Source organism: Neofelis nebulosa, chromosome 9 (genome assembly GCF_028018385.1).
Source record: "Neofelis nebulosa isolate mNeoNeb1 chromosome 9, mNeoNeb1.pri, whole genome shotgun sequence".
NCBI lineage: Eukaryota > Metazoa > Chordata > Mammalia > Carnivora > Felidae > Neofelis > Neofelis nebulosa.
Genome location: NC_080790.1, coordinates 76,088,579 through 76,113,669, shown reverse-complemented (window position 1 = coordinate 76,113,669; position 25,091 = coordinate 76,088,579). Strand labels below are relative to the sequence as shown.

General features: G+C 46.7%; 1 protein-coding gene across 3 annotated transcripts in view; it reads left to right on the top strand.

Annotated features, from left to right (window-relative positions):
* The window catches only part of SIX3 (SIX homeobox 3), a 101,783-nt gene that overhangs the window by 34,012 nt on the left and 42,680 nt on the right, over nt 1-25,091 (top strand). Inside the window, exon 4 of one of the 3 annotated variants that reach the window (XM_058684239.1) lies at nt 20,358-20,542. The exons of the other annotated variants lie outside the window; for them this stretch is intronic. Coding sequence (XP_058540222.1) covers nt 20,358-20,366 — 9 coding nt within the window. The 3' untranslated portion in view covers nt 20,367-20,542. Of the gene's footprint in view, nt 1-20,357; nt 20,543-25,091 lie in introns of those variants that run through there. 3 annotated transcript variants of the gene reach the window in all.

Sequence of the window (25,091 nt, the reverse complement as noted above, 5' to 3'; positions counted from 1 at the left end):
TTTGAATGGGGAGCATTTGGAGAGGTGGTCACAGAAGTGGTGCTGGGGGCAGTGTTGGCCCTGGCAGGCCATACAGCTGTTGTAGAGAGCTGGCTTGTACTCGAGGGCAGTGGGAGCCCTAGGAGGGTTCTGAGTAACAAGAAGGTGGAAGGTCCCATTCACGGAGACTGGGAAGGCTAAAGGTGGGGCATATTTGGGGTGGGGAGGGAGGTGATCAAGAACTTGGTTTGGACATGTTGAGTCTTAGTGTCTATGAACCTTTCAGGTAAAGCGGTTGAGCAGACAGTAGGATATACAAGTAGGAATCCAAGGATGGTCTGGGTGGGTTGGAGTTGTTGGCATTTTCTATACGGATGTTTAAGACCATGGGGTGGGATGACCTCACCAAGGAAGAGAGTAGATGGAGAAAAGGAAAGGAACAAGATGCCCCGAGCACTCCAACTGTTATGGGTCAGGGAGAAGAGGAAGAACCAGTCAAAGAGGCTGAGAAGGAGTGAGCAGGGAGATAGGAAGAAAACCAACAGGGGGCTGTCCTGGAAGTCAAAGAAGTGTATCCATGAAGAAAGCTGTCGGGATGAAAGTCAAGTAACACATGTGCAGGGTTTAGCAGAGGTTGGCACATAGTAAGAACTCAGCAAATAATAGATACCTGAATTATTGTATGAGCAGTAGTATGTGAGCACTGGGGGAGAGGAGGAAAATGGAAGGCCAGGTAGAGAAATGAGCCCTTGGTTAATCAGATCGTCATTAAGAAGAATCTACACTCAATCCGAATCTGATGGCGAAGGGTTGTTGATACACAACTACCAGATTAAAACTATTCTGGGGAAAGGGCCCCAGGTTTAGTGGGGGGGGGGGACTCTTCCATTGTCTCCAACCCTCAAGCGCTCCCCACTGTGGGAGGAGGACACAATCCTGCTCATGTGTGAGGTCTCAAAATGACTTCTTGAACCTCTTTAAAAATTTTTAAAAAATATTTACTTGTGTGTATGTGTGTGTGTATGTGTGTGTGTGTGAGAGAGAGAGAGAGAGAGATTGAGAGAGAAAGAGAGAGAGACAGAGAGAGAGAGAGAACGAACATGCACATATTTGAGCGGGGGAAAGGCAGAGAGAGGAAGACAGAGAATCCAAAGCGGGCTCCATGCTGAGACCCTGATATGGGGCTCGAGCTCACAGAACTGCAAGATCATGACCTGAGCTGAAGTCAGACGCTCAACGGACTGAGCCACCCACCCAGGCTCCCCCTTGGACCTCTTTTGACCTTCATCTCTGACCTGGGGATCGGGTTCTCTGGCAAGCCTGCCCCAGAGATGTGAACAAAACAGACCTGCGCATCCTCTGATGTGACATCTCATGAGCTCCCTGCTCCTATCCACCTGTCAGCCTGTCACTAGGAGGAGACAGCCCCTGCTGGGTTCTCTAAACACTCAGCAGCTTGGGGCGTAACCCAGCCGCAGATGACCCGATTGGTGTGGACACAGAGGAGCTGCTGAAAGAACGCAGGGCTAAGGTTCTGGGGGAGGATGGAGAAGGGTCCCTGGAGTCACTGATTCCCCACCGAGGCCACTCCTGGAGTTTGGCTGGTGCGTGGTTGTATGCTGGGCCCAGGAGTGGTGGCTCACAGGGCCATTCTGAGGACCCAGACAATTCGATAAATCATCAGACGGTTTGCGGACTGTTTCATGAAGCTGTGTGCCACACTCTCTCATCCATATCTCCTCAGCAGCTGGCACAGGGCACACTACCTGTCCCGTGTGGGATGCCCATGAACCTGGTACATAGAGTCCTTTCACTGCCACCGGACCGTTAACACTGTAGAGCAAAAACTCCAGCCAGGACAGTGACTTCCCTTCCTGGCTCTTGTTCCTGAGTTCGTCCATTTGTTATGGAATCCTGTGTCTTTACTAGAGACAATTCTCAGCGGCATCTTGACAGGTAAGAGTCAGAATTTCAACATGCCCTGGAGGTGGTTCTGATGTGAATGTGGCTCGATTTGGACCCTCAAGTATACACACACCTTCCACCCAGGAAGTCCTGTCTGGTGCTTGTGCTGTAGGCCAGATGGGCTCCCAGGAGGGACAGGCAGAGGGCTGGGACAGAAAAATGCCAGAAAATTCCCTCTGCTCGAAAAGATTCCTTTGCCAATCCCATCTTAAATCTCACCGTGGGGTATCGTCCAAGTCTTCTGCTCTGCATTGTCCTCTCAAAAATTTCCTAAAAATGTAGCTCTCTCTGTAGAGTTCATCCCTCTTTCCAAAGGTTAGAGGCTGCCAAAAGCAAAGAATGTCATCGCATGCGGCCCAGGACCATCCACCTGTGTCATGGGCTGTACCTCCATATCTGCCATATCCTGGGAGCCAAGTCCTCTCCTTCCCCCCACAGCTCTGAAGCAGTCCTTAAGAGGGTGAGGGTGACATCTCCTCCCCTGTGCCATCCTCCTGCCGCCCTGCCTCCCCCCCTGGAATTAAGGGCAAAGGCACAGGGAGCCAGACTGTCTGCCTCTGCCCGGCACCATTGCCAAGAAGTGTTGAAATGGCTGTACTGCCCTGCCCCTTGTGCCAGGCTCCAGGATGAAAGCAAACCCCAGAATGGCAGTTTGGGATTATCCAGTGCCCTGGGCCAGATAGGCTCCCAGTGAGGATTAGTGGCTTCCTCTGAAAAAGCCACAGCCACTGCTTCAGACAAAACCTCCTCTTCTGGGGAGCTCCTGCCCCCTTTATTAACTGAGAAGTTCAGGGTACAGAGGGCTACGAGTCTGCAGAGGACAGCTTATCTCAGAACACCTCTGACGATAGGGAACTCATCACCTCCCAAGGTTCTAGACATTTCTTCCTCGTACTGATTCAGAAGCGGCCTCCCTGCTCTGTCCTCCTGGGTCGTGGGGCAAAGCCTGCTGCTCAGTGAAGGGGTGATGGGGTGCCGAATAATCCTACTACCGAAGGCCCGGAAGAGTGTGTCCTCTCAGCCCCACCTGCATGGGACTTCTGCACCTTGCATTGTCCGCAAGATGCTTCTTTGGACACTGAAGGCCCTTCCCTAATGGGAGGGTACTTTGGGATTGTTGCCCCTTCTCCAGCTTCCTGTGCTGTCCCCACGGGCACCTGTCAACTGCATGTTCAAGTCAGCCATCACTGCTGCCAGGCTGGTATCACTCCACGTCCCTGGGCATGGTACTGAGTGGGGCTGCTGGCTATTTCCTCACAGCCCCTGGCATGCCAAGCGCTTATCCTGGATCTCTTGCTGGGTTACCCTCAGGCCTACTCGTATCTCTTTTCCCATCAGCACAAGGCCTGGGTCCCAGCCACCACCCCAAGGCATTGGGAGGCAGTGGACAGACACTTGTTGATGGCAAAGGGTTAGCAGGCTGTGTCTTTGGAAACAGGACCCACAGCCTTCTTCACGGAGTCTCTCTGAACCCTAACCTCCAGTGTGTGTGTGTGTGTGTGTGTGTGCGCGTGTGTGTGTGTGTGTTTATTGTGGTAGAATATAGTAAGATATGATTTACCATTTTCATCATTTTTAGACCTACAGTTCAGTGGCATTAAGCACATTCAGAGTACATCATCACCATCCATCTCCAGAACTTTCTCATGCCCCTAATGAATCTCTGTACCCATTAAATAATTAAATAAACTCCCTATTCCTCCCTCTTTCAATTCCTCAGCAACCAACATCCTACATCGTGTCTCTGTGAGTTTGGCTATTGTAGGGATCCCGTGTAAGTGGAATCAGACAATATTTGTTCTTTTGTGTCTGTCTTATTTCACTGAGCATGATGTGTTCAGGTTTCATCCATGGTGTAGCCTGTATCAGAATTTCATTCTTTTTTAAGGCTGAACAATATTCCATCGTATGCATACGCCATGTTTTGTTTACCCGGTCATCCATCGATGAACACTTGGGTCATCTCCATCTTTTGGCTGCTGTGAATAATCCTGCTATGAACATGGGTTTGGGTCCAGAGTGTGTATTTACATGTTGCCCAAATGGCTTCTCCCTCTGCCCCCACAACACGCACTGTGTTTCTATCAAGTGGAGAACTGCTCCAGGGCACCGTGGGAACTTGGGTCTCTAATGACACCATAATTTGCACTGTTTTGTATTATGTCAACCCTCTATAGGGAGTTAAAATGCCCTATTGTGTTTTTAAAGACTATCCAGTATGAGGCCAGTGCTGGAGTGGATGTGCTCACTGCACGTTTTCATAGGTGGCACTTCCATGCATTTTGTTGGGTTATTGTTCTAGATTGGACTGTTAAATACTATGTTTGAGGCTGGGCTGTCATTTTTTTTTTTAATTTTTAATGCTTTTATTTATTAAAAACAATTTTTTTTAATGTTTTAAAATTTATTTTTGAGACAGAGAGAGACAGAGCATGAGCAGGGGAGAGGCAGAGAGAGAGGGAGACACAGAATCTGAAGCAGGCTCCAGGCTCTGAGCTGTCAGCACAGAGCCCGATGCGGGGCTCGAACCCACGGACTGTGAGATCGTGACCCGAGCTGAAGTCGGACGCTCAATCGACTGAGCCACCCAGGCGCCCCTTTATTTATTTTTGAGAGAGAGAAAGAGTGCCATCAGGGGAGGGGCACAGAGAGAGGGAGGCACAGAACCCAAAGCCGGCTCCAGGCTCCAAGCTGTCAGCACAGAGCCCCACACGGGGCTTGAACCCATGAGCCACGAGATCATGATGTGAGCCAAAGTCAGACGCCTAACCGATTGAGCCACCCAGGCACCCCTGGGCTGTCATTTGTACAACTGCCTTGGTGTTTTAGAACCATTATTTATTACTCCTGATATATAGAAGGAGCATATATATACATGCCTGCAGGCATGTATAGAGCAATAAGACGGTATGTTTCATGTGCCTTGTTTTTAACTGCATGAATCAATAAAACTGAATAAAATGGGAAAGAAAACGTGTGGTATCCACTCTAGTAGTGGGCTTATACTTGATATTCTTTAAAACCACAGAAGGGTTTTCTTTTTACTCCTTAGAAAAGTTGACATAACACAAATGTGCCCTATCCTCTCCGCAGCCCCCCCCACCCCCCCATCAGAGCTTCACCAGGACCTGAGGAATCACTGGGATGCCAGCTAGAGAGCCTGGCAGTTTGTAAAGGAGAGTGTCTTAGCCCCAAGCGAGGAATCTGCAGTGAAGGATGGCAGGCATCAGCAATGGACACAGACAGATTTGGGGTGAAAAGCTCTTCTCGTATCATGCGCCTCAGCAGTCACCTATTTTAACAGACCCAGCAGCTCCACATTAGAGGAGGTGTAAGATCACTTACTCTATTCCCTCTTCCAGTCCCAAACCCTCTTGGAGTCACCAGCCTCTCTGCTTGAACACCTAGATGACTGAGAACACATCACCACGGAAGCCAGCCCGCAGCTTCCCTGGACTTGCCTCTGAAGAACTCTTCCTTCCTGAATCAAGACTCTCTCCCCATCGCACCCTCCAGGGGGGCGTCCATTAGCTAACCCTTGGGGCTCCTCAGGATGGGGCGGCTCCCTTTTCTCCCAGGGCGGTGCCCTTTATATATTGGAGGCCAGTATCCAGTCACCCTGAGGGTGAACATCCGGGCTTTTGAAACTTTGTTCTAGAACGCCTGTGCCCAGACCTGAACATGAGCCCCCAGCCCCACAGCAGCTACAGGTTTGCCTGGTTTGCTCAGAGCTCTGCTCCTAGTCCCAAGGGCAAATACGCTGCTGAGGGTGGGTGTGGGGAGGACGAGAAAGACACCAGTGCCAGCTACTGTTGAGTCAGCTCCATCTAGGCTGGACTCTTTTTTTTTTTTTTTTAATTTTTTAAATGTTTTTTTTTTATCTTTGAGAGACAGAGAGAGACAGAGCACGAGCAGGGGAGGGGAGAACGAGAGGGAGACACAGAATCTGAAGCAGGCTCCAGGCTCTGCCGAGCTATCAGCACAGACCCGAGGCGGGGCTTGAGCCCACGAACCGTGATATTATGACCTGAGCCGAAGCTGCTTAACAGACTGAGCCACCCAGGCGCCCCTATGCTGGACTCTTTCTGGGAATTAACCCGTTTGACCTTAGTTCCACTTCACAGATGGGGAGACTGAGGTCAGGGGAAGTTAAGGTGTTAGAACTCCTGATGAAAGTCTGGGATGAGCACGAGCTGCTGCAATCTCACTTCTAGAATGTTCCCCCAACCGAGGGGAGGAGGAAGGGGGGAGAGAGAGGGCAGTCCTTAGGTTCTCAGGTTTGCCCAGAGAACGGGCACTCTGAGCCAGAGTGCGGGAAGCCAGAGAGAAGCTACTGGCTGTGGGGACCTGGCTCGTGTGCCCCTCAGCAGCCCTCAGCTCTGGCTTAGCTTGTCTCCAGGCTGGGTGGGGCTAGAGCCCCTCAGTCTGGCCCCTCAGGGACCCTGGAACCAGCTGACCTGTTTGATGCCTGGCGTTCAGCTCTGTGTTTGGCATGTCTGGGGCTTGTCCCTCTGACCTGGTGTGGGGCCTGCACACGCCCTGGAAGATTCCTGCCTGGGTGTGGAGGTGGGGTGGATGTTAGCGTCTTGGGATTGGCTACTGAACCCACCGAATCAACAGGAGAAAGGCAGAAAGAGAGGATGTTGAGGTTCCTCCTGCTCCTCTGCCCTCCGCTTCCTTCCCACCCCCCTCACTGGTGAGTCGGGGTCCTGGCAAGGACATGTGATTCCACAGTTGAGTAAGAAGAGGGTCTGAATAAGCTGAATTGGGGTCAGACTTGCCAGGTTGGCTCCAGTGGGCAGGAGGCCTCCTCTCTCTGGCTGCCCCCCTGCCCCCCTGCCCCCCTGCCCTGCTTGTTGGTGGCTTCCACCCCGCTGGCCAGCTGTGGTGGGTGTGGGCCTATAGCCTGGGCCTGCTGGGTGCCCACCCTGGTTCCCAGGCTGAGACTCTTGTACTGCTGCTTCTGGTTCTTTCTGACTAGATGGCCTTTTTCTCACTGATGCAGCTGCTGAGGTTGAAGCCAGTTTGGGAGGAGATAGCAAAGGGGCCATTTAGCTCATGGCGGTTTTTGGCCCTGCCGCCAGTAGCGGGAGCTGCAGGGATCTTCTGAGGGGTCCCACGGGTGCTCATAGGGCACCACAGCAGGGCTTGGGCACATTGTGGAGGTGATTGGGGGCTGGGTGCACAGGCCTTTTGAGCCTCAGTGTCCTCTCTGTAAGATGAGAGCAAACCTCATGGGTTTGTCACGAGGACTAAATAACAAAGCAAAACACTGAGCAAGCTCTTAGCACTTCGAAGGTGCTCAATAAATAACAATCATAATTGTTGCCTTGTTTCTCATTATCCTCTGGCACATTCTTTCCCCAGGAATGCCTTGGGGGGGCCTGGGGTTCAGGTACCTGTGGGCTGTGGCCTTCTAGCTCTGACTTCTGATTTCTGATACTTGGAGTGCATTTTTATTTTATTTTATTTTATTTTATTTTTTAATTTTATTATTTTATTTTATTTTATTTTATTAATTTTATTTTATTTTATTTATTTTATTTTATTTATTTTATTTTATTTATTTTATTTTATCTTATTTATTTTATTTTATTCTTCCTTTTATCCTTTGTTGCAAACCTGCTTCCCTCCTAAATGCCCCAGTTTGGTTAATGGGAAGATCATCCCCCAAAATGTCACCCCCATCCTCCTTTCCTTCAGCCCGCCATGTGCAGCCAGGGTGCAACCCATGTCTCAGCCCAGCTGCCCCGCTCCAGGGAGAATTAGTCACTTGCTCACCTGCACCAGGAGTGTTTTTGCAGATGTCCTGGACAGCACTTACCTCGACATGCTGTCATTTTTCGTAGAAGTCTGTCTCTCCCGTCCTCAAGGCCGAGGGGTCATGTCCTCTGTTTCTAAGGCAGGCATCAAGGATGGGCGGATGGATGAGAAAGAGGCTGTGTAAGAGCTCTGTGAATCTTGGGCATGGCAGGAGCCATCCTCTTCTCAGACTTTAAGAGAACTCCCCATCCTCCCCACCTGGAGCTCTCAGGAAAATGGAAATAGCCTTCTGACTACTAGATGTGTTGATCCTGAGCCCAGAAAGGATAGGTGACTTTGCCTAAGGACACAGAGCAAATAAAAAGGATTAAAGCACCTGAGTGCAGGACATCGAGATATGCATGTTCTTAAACAAAGCTTCAGTGTGTTTCTCTGGAGTCAGAAAGGGTGGGTGGTTTGAGAAGAGGGATGATGCAGAGAGGCATGGGGGTTGTACTCAAAGCCACAGTTGGGAGATTTGTCTCAACATACAACGGAGAGAGGAAGAGATAAAAAAGCAAAGCAAGTCCCAGACACCTTCTGGCTAAGAAACAATCTAGGAAGATTTGAATTCTAGGGACGATTTGCTACACGAAGTTTCACTTTTCCAGCTGACAACCTGGCATCTTATCCATTCCTCTGCCTCTAGGACACCCCCCTGTCCACCCTCCTCCCTGCCTATACAAGCACTAACATCACTCCTTTCAGATTTTTCCCTTGAAGCAGCCTCTGAATTCTCCTTGAGGATTAATTTCACCTCCTAAGAACAAAGTTTTTACCTTTTTGTGTGTGTGCTATGGGCCCCACCTCCCTTCCCTCTCCTCCCTGGGCAGCCTGAGTAACATTATCAGATGCATAAAAGAAAGTACAGAGGTCCTCAAAGGAAACCAATCATTTTGAAATACAGTTATCAAAATATTTTTGAAAGTAGTGATATAGTAATGTATGTGCTTTTCCAACTCTGGATTACATAATAAAATCTACTGGCAGGACTAATAACCATTGGAGTTTTGAAGCAGTGATGTGCACAGATGATCCTGGCAGATACCTGTTATGGATGTAATAGGATTGGAAAATGTCTGTTATCACTGCTAATACTGCTGTGGTTGATTGCCTGCATTCATAACTTAAGAAAAAGCTGAATTTCAGTTGGAAGTTAGTGAAGATAAAGATGTCATTCCCCGCCCCCCACCCCCCCTACCCCCCCGCAAAGTCAAGTATACTTTTGAATCCTGCCCATTAATCTCTTGGCAGGGAGGGAGTCAGAGGGGTATCTGAGGACTCCAAGTCAGAAACACTTGTTGTAGAGCAGTGTTTTTCACCTGAGAATCTATTAGAAAGGTAAATTCTCTGGGCGCCTGGGTGGCTCAGTCCGTTAAGTGGCCAACTCTTGGTTTCCACTCAGGTCGTGATCTCATGGTTCGTGGGTTCGAGCCCAGTGTCAGGCTCTGCTTGGACACTGCAGAGTCTGCTTGGGACTCTCTCTTTCTCTCTCAAAATAAATAAAACTGAAAAAAGAAAAGAAATGTAAATTCTCACCCCCTTCCCCAGGTTTGGCGAGTCAGAAACTCTAGGGTGGGACCCAGCAGTCAGTGTTTGAGCAAGCTTCCAGACGGTTCGGATGTGTGCCCAAATTTGAGAACCACTGTCTCAGAGCTAGTTGGGACACAATTCCTGAAGTAGAATGTACAACCAAGATGGCCCCTTACCTCAAAGTCCTAGAGGATGATCAATTACCTCTATTTTCTCTCTCTGCTTCCTTCAGACTAACCCTTTATTGAGGTAGACTGGTAGCATGGAGTTTAAAAACCCAAGACTCTTGTTAATGCATGTTGAAGTGCTACAGACCAGCTTCTGTCACGGGTGCAGAACAAAATCCAGCTGCAGAGACAGTAGCTAAGGTTTCACTCCTTTTTGTACATAAAAAGTAATTGCCTTCTAATTATCTCCATAAAAGTGGGAAAACTTGCCTGGCTTATTAGCACCTTTATTAGCACTAGGAAATAATTAGACGCCCTTAATAGCTTTCTAATGATCCCTGGAGGAGGGAGCCATTTTCACAGCATCTCCTGGCCATTATTGGGTCATTACAGAGCCTTTTAGAGTCAGTCCACACAGAATGGGGTACGGGCAAATTCATCAGTGTCAGGATGGGCTTTGGATCTCTGTGGGCTCACTCGTGTGCCATCTCTTACCTGTCCGTGCCTCTTCCCTCAGAGGTACAGCAGCGCTCTTCCAGAAAGCTCTGGAAAGAGGCCTCTCACCATGGTGAGCTGGCAGGGGGGGTGGGGTGGGGGGGGTCAGGGAGGGCTGCTGATCTCCAGGCAGAGCAATCTCAGGGCCCCCCATCTCTCCTCTGGCCCTATACAGACTATCCCAGCCTCCTTTGGGAAAGACTGCTAGGCTTATCACATTCAGATTCTCCAATCCCCAAAGCGCAGGCTTTGAAAAGCTGAAGGCATATTGATAAGCAGGATAGTGGTTTCCCATCTGGCTGGGACGTGGTTCCCTGCAGGTCTTGGGTCTTTAGGGCGGAGCTTAAAGATTGAGCTGTAAGGCTAAACGTTAGGGAGAAAACGACGGGAGGGAATCCCGTCTCTATTTCTCCAGCAGGTGGCGCCATAACTTTACCTTCGGAGATTCCGGCGCGCCGGGGCGGGCAGTTCTGAATTTGCAGTCTAGGGATGTGCGTCACCACCTGGGACTCCCCTTCTCAGTATTTGAGAATACCTCCCAGGACCCGCGCCATTTCTGTTTCTTTAACTGAACACCATAAACACACTTGTCAGAAACACTTAGCGATTGGCCTTCTAGACCAGGGGCACTGAAGGAATTTGGGCAAATCATAATTATGCTGTCTACCGCCCTCAGATTCTGGGGCTTTTCCCAAACACCCCCGGCCTCCTTCTATAGAGATTTGCCATCCGAATCTAGGGCTTCTAAAATCTGCTTATATTTTCAACCTAATAAATAGATCTCTTGCCTGGCTGCCACTCACGTCGCAGAGGCTGGGGAAGCAGCAGGGAGAACCCTGCATTTAATTCTGAGCAGTCTTTGGAGAGATGAAATCCTGACCTATAAGTGACACTACCCCGTGAAGTAGGACTGCCTCCCTTTTTCTAGAATCTCAGGGTTAATTCATCTAATCCAATTGTTCACCCAGTGCAGGATTCCCTTCTGCAATGTGACAACCGGAGGGAAGCAGGGTCCCTTGCAGTTTGCAGGTGGTGTTTGCATCCATTTCAATGCTCGGTACAGGCCCGTGAGATGCACAGTAAAGTGATTTGCCCAAGGACTCACAGCTACTTAGGGGTAGGACCTAGTCGTGTCACCTGACTTCAGCATCTTCCATGACAGCATAGCCACCTCCCACCCACCGTTGGCCAACACCTGTCCAGCTCTTATCAAATACTACCTGCCATCACTCCTTCCCAAGGCAGTCTGTCCCACTGTTCCAGAGCTCTGCTTTTTGAGAAACTCTTTTCTTATTGTCTGGTTATCCTCTGCTGCATAACAACTACCCCCAAGTTTAGTGATTTAAAACAACCATATTTTGGGGCACCTGGGTGGCTCAGTCGGTTGGGCGTCTGACTTCAGCTCAGGTAATGGTCTCATAGTTTGTGGGTTTGAGCCCCACATTGGGCCCTGTGCTGACAGCTCAGAGCCTGAAGCCTGCTTCGGATTCTGTGTCTCCCTCTCTCTCTGCCTCTCCCCCTTTCATGCTCTCTCTCTTTCTCTCTCAAAATAAATAAACATTAAAAAATAAATAAAATAACCATATTTCCAAGTTCTTGTATCTCACAACTTTGTGTGTCAGGAATTCACTTGCCTGGCTGATTCTTCTGTTCAGAGGTCGCACAGTGGCAGTGGCAGTGAGCTGGCCGATGAGCTGATCTGGAGGGTCTGAGTTTCTCTTGGGTGTCTGGCTCCTTAGGAAGGCCGGAAGGCTGGGCTGGGCCTGCCAAGCAGAGCGTCTCTGTGTGCTCCAGCCCATGGCCTCAGGGCTTCTGATCTGAAGGCCCAGAGCTCCAGAAGTGCATGTTCAGTGATCAAGGTGGAAGCTTCATGGCCTTGTGTCACCTAATCTTGGAAATCACATAATGCCCTTTCTTTTTTTCTTTTTAAAAATTTATTTATTTATTTATTTATTTAATATTTATTTACTTTGACGGAGAGAGACAGAGACAGAGCACGAGTGGGGGAGGGGCAGAGAGAGAGGGAGACACAGAATCTGAAGCAGGCTCCCGGCTCTGAGCTGTCAACACAGAGCCGGATGCGGGGCTCGAACCCATGGACTGTGAGATCATGACCTGAGTGGAAGTCGGTCGCTTAATCGACTGAGCCACTCAGACGCCGCCCCACATAATGCCCTTTCTACCATATCTGGTTGATCAAAGTAGCTAGAGGCTTGCCCGGGGTTTCTAGGGGAAGGGAGATAAATTCTGTCTCTCGTTGGAAGAGGCGTAAAAAAATTGCCACAGTGTTTTGAAACCACCACACTTATGGAATTGACATTAGCTTCTCTAGATCTGCCTCTCACTCTGTGCTGACTAAATCTAGTCCTTCCTTCTCTACTCAAAACCCCTTTTTCAAATTTTAAGACCACCTTCCAAAATACCTTGGATCTAGGACCCCATCCACGAAATAACCCTTTGGAGGCGAGACAAGAAAATAAGTTTCATGTTTTAATTTTATTTATAAAATTTGAAATAAAGTGTTACTAACATTTCTTATATAAATTGAGGCTGGTACCCATCTTCAGGTCAAGTTCCAGGTGGAAATACGTTACCTGCTGTATTCAAGAAACTGCAAGAGAACGTTGGATGTGCCCCAAAAGAATTGTCATCAACACCCTCAAGCATTTGTATTCCTTGTATAACAGAAATGTTTGAGTGCCAGGATGATCATCTCTAGTTTCAAAAATTTGCCCATCCCCAAATGGTCAAGAAGCTCCAAAGGATTTGCAAACAATCTTTAGATTGCAAAACTAAACAAATAATCCAAGCAGAACAATGTACCAGAAAACGAGGAAGGAGAATATTTCAAGACCCCTTCCTGGCGGCATCTGGACAATGTACCCCATGAAAGCAGGGCGTGCATCTTGCATGTATTTGCAAACTAGCTCTGGGTATGATGCCTGACACATCCTAGACTCTTGATTGATAGTGGGCAGCTGAATTGCACTGACCTTGACTACACCAGCTCATTGGTTAATGTCGTTGAAGAGCAATTAACAATAAACCCTGTGCCTTCACCTTCAGCTCCCCAGCCCACAAATGTAGGCTATTTGCCCCCGGGCTGCCAGCTGCTTGCCTCAGTTTACCTGTCACTGCTCTGCCTACTCATGTGCCTTTGCGAGGTCTTCCTGGACTTGTTCTCATCTTCTCAAGTCCTTCACCCTCTAGGAGAGCAGCGTGTCATCTAAAGATTTCACCATGATCCTCCAGAGCATTTACACAAATAAGGTAAAATAGTTCATACACACACACACACACACACACACACACGTATATTTATTTTTGAGAGAACACAAGTGGGGGAGGGGCAGACACAGGGGAACAGAGGATCCAAAGCGGGCTCTGCGCTGACAGGCTGACAGCAACAAGCCCAATCTGGGGCTCGAACTCAGGAACCACAAGGTCATGACCTGAGCGGAAGTTGGATGCTGAACCGCCTAAGTCGCCCAGGTGAGCCATGAGGTAAAATAGTTTGGGTACTGATCCCATAGGCTGGGAAGGGGATAAAGTCCATTCTCTCTAGCTTCCAATAGCTCATTATCCTGCACAGCTATTAAGAAACACCTACAGAGTTTTTCCTCTCTCTGTCTGCCTCTGGACTCTTCCTGAGAGTGCCAGCCTGACTAAAAGTGGAAACATCTCTGGTAGCTTCCTGAGTCCGGGCAAATTTATCTAGGGATCTGAGTGGCTGAGGACTTGCTCTGCACTGTTTCCATTTTAGCATATGCGCTGCCGAAGGGAAGCAAGCACAGGGAACTTGCTTCTCTCGGGGGAGGGGCAGGGACCTGGGCTATGCTGTAACTTACCTCTGCACGGTACCCTCTGGTGGGGACAGCATGCCCTGGGGAACGAGGAGGTACAACTTCTCAGCTACGCTGAGTTCATTGCCTTAGGCAGTACTTTAAATGGAAGTGTGCGGGGTGCCTGGGTGGCTCAGTCGGTTAAGCGGCCGACTTCGGCTCAGGTCATGATCTCGCGGTCCATGAGTTCGAACCCCGTGTCGGGCTCTGTGCTGACAGCTCAGAGCCTGGAGCCTGTTTCAGATTCTGTGTCTCCCTCTCTCTGACCCTCCCCGTTCATGCTCTGTCTCTCTCTGTCTCAAAAATAAATAAATGTTAAAAAAAATTAAAAAAAAAAAAAATAAATGGAAGTGTGCAAGTTTACTATACCTTTGTGAACTGGGAATGGTCAGACTTAATACTACACGTCAGAGAAATATTGAAAGAATAAATGCAAATTACGTACATAAAAGGGCCACAGGGTAGATTCCAAGCAGGAAGATTATACTCTGAATTTATTTATTTATTTAAAAAAATTTTTTTTAACGTTTATTTATTTTTGAGACAGAGAGAGACAGAGCATGAACGGGGGAGGGTCAGAGAAAGGGAGGGAGACACAGAATCTGAAACAGGCTCCAGGCTCTGCACTGTCAGCACAGAGCCCGACGCGGGGCTCAAACTCACGGACCGTGAGATCATGACCTGAGCCGAAGTCGGATGCTTAACCGACTGAGCCACCCAGGTGCCCCCTTATACTCTGAATTTAGAAAGGTAGTTAACATTCGTTAGATACAACTGCATGTGCCAGAAGACCCAAGGGCTTTAAATAAAATGGGGCCTTATTTTTCTTTTACATTAAGGCAGTGAGGAAAAGAAAGTCTAGGGCTGGAACAGGTACTCCAAAGTCATAAAATTCAGACTTCTTTTGCCTGGCTTTTCCACCAACTTTAGTATGCTGCCTCACGGTCCAAGGTGGCCAAAGCAGCTCCACCATCACGTCTATATTCCTGTCAGCAGGAAGGAGGAAGGGAAAAGGAAGGAATCCTTTTCCTTTAAGAACACTTCCAGAAATTTGCATACAACACTTCCAATTGCATTCATTAGTCAAAGCTTAGTTACACGGTACACCTATCTGCAAGGGAGGCTGGAAAACACAAGTCTTTATTCTGGGCAGCCATGTGCCCAGCCACGAATTTCAGTTTCTATTATTAAGAAAGATGTGGAGGGGGCACCTGGGTGACTCAGTCAGTTGAGCGTCTGACTCTTGATTTTGGCTCAGGTCATGAACCCAAGGTCGTGGAATGGAGTCCCGCGTCGGGCTCCACACTGAGCGTGGATCCTGCTTGAGATTCTCTCTCTCTTTCTCTCTCTCTCTCTCCCCCTCTCCCCCCTCCCCATCCCCACTTGTTCTTTCTCTCTCTCAAAAAAAATAAAAGTCGGGGGGGGGGCACCTGGGTAGCCCAGTCTGTTAAGTGTCCGACTTCATGATCTCACAGTTTGTGGGTGGTGTTTACTCTTCTTTGTGGGGGTCTGTGCTGACAGCTCAGAGCCTGGAGCATGCTTGAGACTGAGTCTCCTTCTCTCTCTGCCTTCCCCCACTCATGCTCTGTCTCTCTCTCTCTCAAAAATAAATAATAAAAACATTAAAAAAAAATACGTGGAGACAGAATAAAGAGGGCAGCCACTAGTCCTATGTGCTGAGGTGGGATGGCAGAGTCCATTACCAGAAAGAAAATACTAGTAGCCTGTCAAGCATACAAAGTACTAACAAGTGTGAAAAATAATTCTTTCCTTATTTATTTTCCCCCTTGGATCATCTACTCAGCCTATATTGCGCTCACCTTAGGGAGGCATTAGGAGGTGTATTAGGCAGGGTTCTCCAGAGAAACAGAACCAAGGGAGGCCTTATAATGAAGAAATTTATTATGAGAAACTGACTCATGATAATGGAGGCTGAGAAGTCCCACAATCTGTTGTCTGTAAGTTGAAGACCCAGGGAAGTCAGTGGTTATAGTTCCAGCCCAAGTCTGAAGGCCAGAGAACCAGGAGAATCAATGGTGTATGTTCTGGTTCACATCTAAAGGTCTACAGCCAGAGGACTGATAGTAAGCTCCAGAATAAGTCCAGAGACCTGAGAACCAGGCTGATGGCATAAGTCCAGGCCAAAGGCAGAAGACCAGTGTCCCAGCTCATGCAATAGAGAGAGAGAGAATTCTCTGTTTATTCTCCATTTTGTTCCGTTCGGTCCCTGAACAGATTGGATGATGTCCATTCACATCGGAGAGGACAGCATGCTTTATTTGGTCTACTGACCCAAATGCCAATCACAGACACACCCAGAACTAATGTTTAATGAGGTATCGGCCCACCTTGTGGCCTGGTCGAGTTGATACATAAAATCGATCATCATGAGTCCACCCCTTGTCAACCTGCATCTCTTTCAACTGAACTTACTCCACAAATGAAAACAATAACAAGGTCATAGCTCCAAACATGATAGACCTATCAAGAGTACCATTGAAAATGCAGCAACCCCTTCCCCAGAAGAGCGATAAAGCCCTTGAGTGGTGTTTACTCTTCTTGATTTCCCATAACTTAAATACGATGATGTAAAATGAACAATCCTTAAATACTATGATATAAAGTCAATACATCTTATGTTACATAATTAGGGAATAAGAGAGGGAAAAACCCAAAGATATTTACTTAAAATATATACATATACACCCACAAATATATTCATAACAAAATGAGGAGGAAATACTCTTGATAATTATAGTCTTAATTTCTGTAACTGATCACATGGTTGTAGCTGGTATTTAATTACCTTCTTTCACCATCCATTCTGAATTCCCTTTGCCTTCAGCAAGCACCTCAGCTGGTTGTAGTTCTTTACCTGGGGCAGTGGTTCTTGAAGGGTCTGGACCATTAGTAGTCCTGCCTTGTTTGGGTTGCTGTAGCTTTCCACTGACCTTAATCACAGGTCATGGTAATGCTAAGAGATGCCCTAAGGGATTTCCTGTTTTCTGGACACACTCAAGCTTACCTCCACTGTGGAGTACAGTCCCATTTCCTCTTGGTAGTCAGGACCAATCACCCAGCCAGCACAGTAATGTCCTTCTTGCCTGTGGATTCAGAGGCATGAGGAGCCCACAGTGGGCAGGTGGCAGCCTCAACTTCCAGTTCAATGGAATCATCGCTGTGATTCCTAGTGGGAACATTTCTCCTTCTGGAACTGAGACCTCCAGCCCAGCAGAGCATATTGTCATGGGAACAGGAAGCAAAATTTTTGCTAGTGGGTCACTAGGGATAATAGGGAGTGGTGCCACTCCCATTCCTACCTCTTGCTTCCCGGGCCTTTGAATTCTGGCTATGGGAGAAACAGTGCTGTACGTTGGATGCTAATTCGGAGCATATACAGCTTTCTGGAGAACCTTGCCCCAGCCTTGCAAGGTGTTGCCACCTAACTGGTGCTTTAAATCTTCAAAGGACCATTCCATCTTTCTATCAAGTCAGGTGCTTCAGGATGGTGGGGAATCTGATAAGATCAGTGAATTCTTTGAGCATGGGCATATTGTTACACTTCTTTTGCCATGGGGTGAGTTTCTTGGTCAGAAGCAATGCTATATGGAGTACTATGATAGTAGATAAGGCATTCTACAAGTCTGTGGATGGTGGTTTTGGCAAAAGGATTTCATTGAAGGAAGACAAATCCATATCCAGAGTGAGTGTCTATTCCGGTAAGAACCCTGCCCCTTCCATGATGGAAGTGGTCCAGTGTAATCAACCATTCCCTGGGAATGGTGCCTTATCAGAGATTCAGTTTTGGTCTCTGCTTCTGGCATATTGGATACTCAGTGGTGGTGGTAGCCAGGCTTGCCTTGGTGAGTTGAAGTCCATGTTGCTGAACCCATGCATAACCTTCCTCCTCCACCCCAGCCACTTTGTTCATGAGCCCATTGGAGGGAACAGAAATGGCTGTTCCATTGGGAACAGAGATGGCTGAGAAGAGAGGCTGATTGGTATCCACAGAACAGGTCATCCTATCCACTTGATCATTCAGGTCCTCCTCGGTTGAGGTCACTCCTCCAGGGTCCTTGACATGGGACACATGATGTTTTCACCCATTCAGAAAGGTCTGTCCACATACTTCTTTCCCAGACTTCCCTGTCACCAGTTTTCCAGTTGTGTTCCTTCCAAGTCATCCCGTCTAGCCAAACCATCGACCACAGCCCGTGAATTGATATTTAATCACACGTCTGGCCAGTTTTCCTTCCAAGCAAAAGGAACAACCTGGTGAACCGCTCGAAGGTCTGCCCACAAGGAGGGTTCCCCTTACCTCCATCTTTCAGGGATGCTCAGAAAGGAGCTGTAGTGCCGTAGCTGTCTGCTTTCAGGTGGTGCCTGCACGTCATGCAGAACCATCTGTGAGCTAAGCTTGAGTTCTTTCTCCGTCGTCTGATTGGAGGGAACTCCCCGTGAAGCTGTAGGTGCCGGCTGGGAGAGAGCCGATAGTGTGGCAGGGGTAGCGACTGTGGGCATTTGGGCTACCTCTTCATGGAACTTACTTGAGCCTTCAGGATGTGTTCGGGTCCCGTGTCATAATACCTCCTCCATTTGATGATGGAATACTGCAGTGTATGCCCATCTTTATGGCGTGGTGGGTCAGGTAACACCCAGGTCATGACCAGGAGCTCAGATCACATGGGAACTTGATTTCACCCATGGTTAAGTGTTAAGTCTCAGCGAGGGCCTAGTAGCAGGTCAAAAGCTTTTTCTTAAAAGGAGAGTAGTTATCTGCAGAGGATGACAGGGCTTCGCTCCAGATGCCTAAAGGCCTGTGCTGCACTTGTCCTAAAGGAGCTCGCCAAAGTTTCCAAACGGCATCCTCGTCTGCCCTCGACACTTTGTGCACCGTTAGATCTTTTGGATCACAAAGCCCGTGTCAGAGCAGCTTACACAGCAGCTTGGACCTATTGCAGAACCCTCTTCTGTTCTGACCCCCACTCAAAACTAGCTCCTTTTCGAGACACTCAGTAAATGGGCCAGAGTCACAGACCCAAATGACGAATATGTTGCCTAAAATTCAAAGAGGCTCGATAGATGGTATGCCTCACTCTGGTTGTAGAAGGGGCCAGATGCAATAATTTGTCCTTCACCTTAGAAGTTTTATTTCTTCTCTCTGATATTTTACTCATTTCCTTCCCCAGTGTAATGAGCACTTCCACCTTTTAGCCCATACATTTCCTTCAAAGCCCTAACTCTTCCTCCTCCTAACCTCTAGCTTCAGTTGTCAGTCATCACACTGGAATAGAAGATGAAGGAAGACAGTCCATTGCACAACCGTCTGAAAATTTTCTCTCAACTGTGAAAAAGGAGAGATAGGGGCGCCTGGGTGGCTCAGTCGGTTGAGCGTCCGACTTCGGCTCAGGTCATGATCTCACAGTCTGTGGGTTCGAGCCCCGTGTCGGGCTCTGTGCTGACAACTCAGAGCCTGGAGCCTGTTTCCAATCCTGTGTCTCCCTCTCTCTCTGCCCCTCCCCCAGTCTCACTTTGTCTCACTCTGTCTCTCAAAAATAAATAAATATAGAAAAAGAAAAAAAGAAAAAGGAGAGATAGATTATATGCTTTTTTCTAAATTTTTAAAAAATGTTTATTGATTTTTTAGAGAGAGAGAGAGAGACAGTATGAGCAGGGGAGGGACAGAAGGAGAGGGACACACAGAATCTGAAGTAGGTTCCAGGCTCTGAGCTGTCAGCACAGACTCTGACACGGGGCTCAAACTCACAGAGTGCGAGATCCTGATGTGAGCCAAAGTCAGAAGCTTAACCGACTGAGCCACCCAGGCACTGGTTTTCATAGTGAGGAGTGCTGAGTGTTAACTGGTAGCACAAGGCAATGATGAAACAGAGGCCCAGAGTCTCTTTCCACCCTGGTAGGAGGGCCATGGTTTCGTAACCTGGTATTCACTGCAAAGCTGAGGATCTTAGGTAGTACTTAAGGATATTGTCAGAAAGCAAAACTCACTCTGTCAGGAAACGTCTTAATGTCTCCCCCTTGCTTTGACTTTCTTTTAAAGAAGATTTTATTATTTTAGAGCAGTTTTAGGTTCATAGCAAAATTGGGAAGATTGTACAGAGATTTCCTATGCATACTCTATCCCCAGAGTTGTACTTTTGTTACAAGAATGGACCTACATTGCCACATCATAATCACAAAAGTCCATGGTTTCCTTTAGGGTACACACTTGACATTGTACATTATATGGTCTTGGACAAGTTTATAAAGATATGTATCCATTGTTATGCATCCCCCTACTTACTCATTCACCCACTGAAGAGCATTTTGGTTGCTTCCAGGTTTAGGAATAACTTATTCTGACAATTATGAACAAAGCTGTTATAAACATCTGTGTGCAGGTTTTTGTGTGGACCTAAGTTTTCAATTCCTCTGGACATAGTTTTGAGGAAATGTTTTGCTGGATATAGAATCATGGTTGACAGTTTTTTCTTTCAGTCCTTTGAATATGTCATCATACCATCTTCTGGCTCATGGGTTCTGTTCATTTTTCTTCATTCTTCTTTCTCTTCCTTAGACTGGATAACTCCAATGAACCTACCTTCAAGTTGGCTGATGCTTTCTTCTGCCAGCTCAAAAGGAATGTTGAGTCCCGATGGTGATTTTTACACTTCAGTTTTTGTCATTTTCAACTTTAGAATTTCTATCTGGTTACTTTATATGGTTCCAATTTCTTTATTGATACTCTCTGGTGAGATGTTGTTCTCATGCTTTTCTTTAGTTCTTTTTTTTTTTTTTAAATAAATGTATTTATTTAATTTATTATTTTTTTAAGTCCAATGTGGTGCTTGAACTCACCACCCCAAGATCAAGAGTTGTGTGCTCTACTGACTGAGCCAGACAGGCGCCCCTCTTTAGTTCCTTACAGATGGCTTCCTTTACCACCCTGATCATATTTAAAATAGGTGATTTAGAGTCTTCTAGTAAAATCAATGTCTAGGATTTCAGGGGCAGGTTGTATTAATTGCCTATTTTCTTCTGTGTCCAGGCTACCATTTCTTGCTTCTTTGTGTACCTTGTAATTTTTTCTTTTTATATTTTTTTATTGTGGTATGATATACATAAAATTTATAATTTTAATCATTTTGAAGTGAACAGTTCAGGGGCATTAAGTACATTGACAATGTTATGTAACCATCACCACTGTCCATTACCAGGTTTTCTCATCCTCCCAAACAGAAACTCTGTACCCTCATTATTATTAAATGATAACTCCTCATATCCCTTTTCTTCAGTCTAGTAGAAAGCGACCTCCATTCTACCTCCTGTTGCTTATAAATTTGCCTATTCTAGATACTTCACATAAGTGAAATCATACAGTATTTGTCCTTTTGTTTCACTTAATATAATGTCTTCAATGTTCATCCATGCTGTGGCATGTATAAGAATTTCATTCCTCTTTATAGGCTTTTTAAATGAATACTCCATTGTATGCATAAACCACATTTTGTTTATCTTTTCATCTGTTGATGGACACTTGGGTTGTTTCCACCTTTTGTCTATTGTGAGTAATGCTGCTGTGAACATTGGTGTGAAAGTATCTGTTTGAGCTCCTACTTTAAATTCCTTTGGGTATATATTTAGGAGTGGAATTGCTGTATCACATGGTAATTCTATGTTTAATTTTTTGAGGATCCGTCAAACTGTTTTCCACAGCTGCTGCATCATTATACTCAAATGCACTCATTTCCTCATTTTGCACTTTATTTATTTTTTATTAAAATTTCTTTAAATGTTTATTTATTTTTGAGAGAGAGGGACAGAGTGTGAGCTGGGGAGGGGCAGAGAGCATCCGAAGCAGGCTCCAGGCTCTGAGCTGTCAGCACAGAGCCAGATGCAGGGCCCAAACTCTCCAACCTTGTGAGATCATGATCTGAGCGGAAGTCAGCCCCTTAAACAACTGATCCACCCAGGTGCCCTGGACAGGGATTGTTCTAAAAACCTGGAATAGACAAAGAAAAATCTACTAGTCTTGGGGCACCTGGCTGCCTTAGTCGGTAGAGCATGGAACTCTTGGTCCTGGGGTCATGAGTTTGAGCCCCATGTTGGGTGTGGAGATTACTTTAAAAAAAAAATCTCCCAGTCTTTATGGAGAGATTTAGTGTGCATGTTGGCTTTGGCCTGGGGCTTCAACACTCAGTCAGGAATTTTACAACTCTGCCTTAGCCTTCACCTCCTGCTTATGCAGTCTCAGGACACCCAGAGGCAAAAGTGTAGGGCCTTTTGCGCACATAGCCCTCAGCATGGGTGTGTCCTTCTAGAATCCCAGGAATATGTTGGAGCTTCTCAAAGCCGTTTTCCCCAAAATACCTTACTCCCCAGCCTTTCTTATAAGCTTTTGGAGTGATCCATTCTTTGCGCGACTGTTATCCATTGCCTCAGGCAGCAGAAATGGAAACATTTGCCTATAAATGTTTTTGAAAAAGGTTCCTTGGTTGGTGGTTGTAGCAGAAGGTGAGTTCCAGTTAGGCAGTCAAGATGAAGGCAAATGTTTGAGTAGATTTTCCAGGGAGCCGCCGTACAGATGAACTAAGATCAGTTTGTAACTGGGGTCCATTCTACCCCTTCTCGGCACTGGGAATGCAGACTGTTCTTTTTAAGGCTCCTAATGAGCTGAGGAGTGAGGAATGGAAGGTTAAGGAAAATGCCACAAAGCTTGATGTTCTTACTAAGATTCAGCCGTATTCTCAAATGAGGTCTCCCTGGGTTGCTTCAAGCTTCTAGTTAGTCTCCAGAGTTCTAAAAAAATTGCTGCGGACAGTTTCTGCCAATTTTTAATGTTGTTGCTTTTATGGAGGGGGTGGGCTTTTGGAGCTCCTGGCTCTGCCATTTTCTCTGGAGACTTTTTTTTTTTTCCCTCCTAAAGCTCCCTTTGAAAATCTCAGCACAACAGCTCATAAGACAGTAGGTTCAAATAATTGTCCTCTAACCCCGTGTCTAGTGGAATAGTGTGAATGCTGTCAAAGATCAATTGCCTCCTAAAGGAATAATGCTCTTACCCATGCCTTCCTTCCCAATGTCTTGCTTCCAAAGATTTTAAGCTGTTGTTCACACTGATTAGATTTCCTCTGTCACGTCTATAGAATGAGAGGCTATAAAGAGTCCTCTCTCCCTTTATTGTCAGGGGAACTGATGTTCGGGGAGTCTTGCTGACTTGTTCAAGATTGCACAGGAATGCAAGGATAGAGGTAAAACGCCAGATCTCCTGTGTCCCCACCTAGTGTCCCCTCCATGGGATAAAACTAGCGGTATGTGTGCAAGTCGCTCTGTGTGGGTGAAGCCAGATCTCATTTTCTCCATTATGGTTAAGTGTTGGTGTCAGTTGATCTGTCCGTACTCTCCCTTTCTCTGCCCATTGCTCCATTCCCACACCTCATGAGGAAAGCGTTTCTTAGGGCTCGTGAATAGGCTGCTGCTCTCCCTGGCTTCCAGGGAGTAAACATTTTCCCCCAAAACATTGGTTCCAGAAGAGTCCACTCTTTTAGAGTTCTCTGCTGCCTGCTCCGATATGTCCCAGAGAAACACACAGGTTGGATTTGAAGAGGAGATCCTTTCACTTCACACCTGAGAACACAGATCCAGGCCTCTGTCTACATTGGAGATGCCCTGTCTAGCACGCACTTCACATTTATCTGGTTTATTAAGTAGGCTGTTGTGTCCCAGGAGCACCTAGAGTACAGGAGGAATGGTGTTAATCAGGGTTGGTGATGCTCTAGAACTGAGTTAGACTAACATGCTGTAACAAATAGATACCGTGTTGGCTCAAACACACACACACACACACACACACACACACACTTATTTATCTCTTATTTAATCCAAGGCATTTGCTCCAAATTAGGGCATGTGTGTGTGTGTGTGTGTGTGTGCGCGCGTGTGTACATGACTTCCAAGGTGACTCTAGGTATTGTCATTCTAGTGTGTGGAAAGAGGAATGGGGAAGAACATGTGGGAGATTTTACAAGCCAGCCAGCCCTACAAGTGGCCCATATCATATCTATTTACATCCCTTTGGGGAGAACCTGGTCACAAGGCCAAACCTAACAAAAAAGGCTGAAAAAGGTCATGTAGTTGGTCGGTCATATGTCCGGCTGTAGTTCTGTTATTAGTGAAGATAGGTAAAAACACTATTTATATCCCTACATGTAACACTCAGCAGATAGAGGTACTCAGGAAATATTTACTGAATTGGGATAGATGAATGAGTGAATGGATAAATAAATGAAGGAAGGAGTGAAGTAATTCTTTTACTACATGGTTAGAGATATGTTTTTGCAGCCCCCAGTATCCTATTAGTAGTGGAAGAGGTTAGAGATGTCCCAGTGTTTTTCCACACTCCCAGAAAGCATCTCGATATGAATGCATGGGGAAATAATTTTAAATGGCCCATTATAAGAGCACCTAGATGGCTTCGTCGGTTACGTAACAGACCCTCAATTTTGGCTCAGGTCATGATCTCACAGTTTGTGAGATCAAGCCCCATGTTGAGATCTGCTCTGACAGGGTGGAGCCTGCTTGGGAGTCTCTCTTTGCCTCTTTCCCACATGAGTGCACGCGCTCTCTCTCTCTCTCTCTCTCAAAACAAATAAACATAAAAAATAAATGGCCCGTTGTAAGTAAATTTAGTCAATAGAATTCAGAAACCACATTATATATTTGTGGGGCGAGGGGATGGAGATAACGGTTATTGGTGTGAGTTTTAACTTTAAAATGAATTAGTCACAGGGTGCCTGACGGCTCAGTTGGTTGAGCATCAGATTTTGGCTCAGGTCATGATCTCATAGCTCGTGGGTTCAGACACCACATCCAGCTCTGTGCTTGCAGCTCAGAGCCCACAGCCTGCTTTGGATCCTGTATCTCCCTCTCTCTCTGCCCCTTCCCTGCTCACACTCTGTCTGTCTCTCTCAAAAATAAACGTTAAAAAAATCAAAATGAATTAGTTACGAGTTTTTGATAACAAATTCTTTTAGTTTTTTTTAACAACTTTTTTGCTCATACTTTGCTGTGTGTTTTGTTTTGTTTTGTTTTGTTTTGCTTGTTACTGCTTTTATAGAAACACAGAACCTCAGTAAGGGACCTTGGAGATTACCATGTCCAATCCCCTGTGAGTTCAGATGCGGTGTCCCTTAATATCCATTCTCCCATTCTTCCTCAGCAATAGAATCGCCACATTTTCGTTGCACATGGTTGTTCTGAATAGAATCTACATTTCATATCTTTCCTGGCAGTGCAGTGTGATCATGTAACTAGG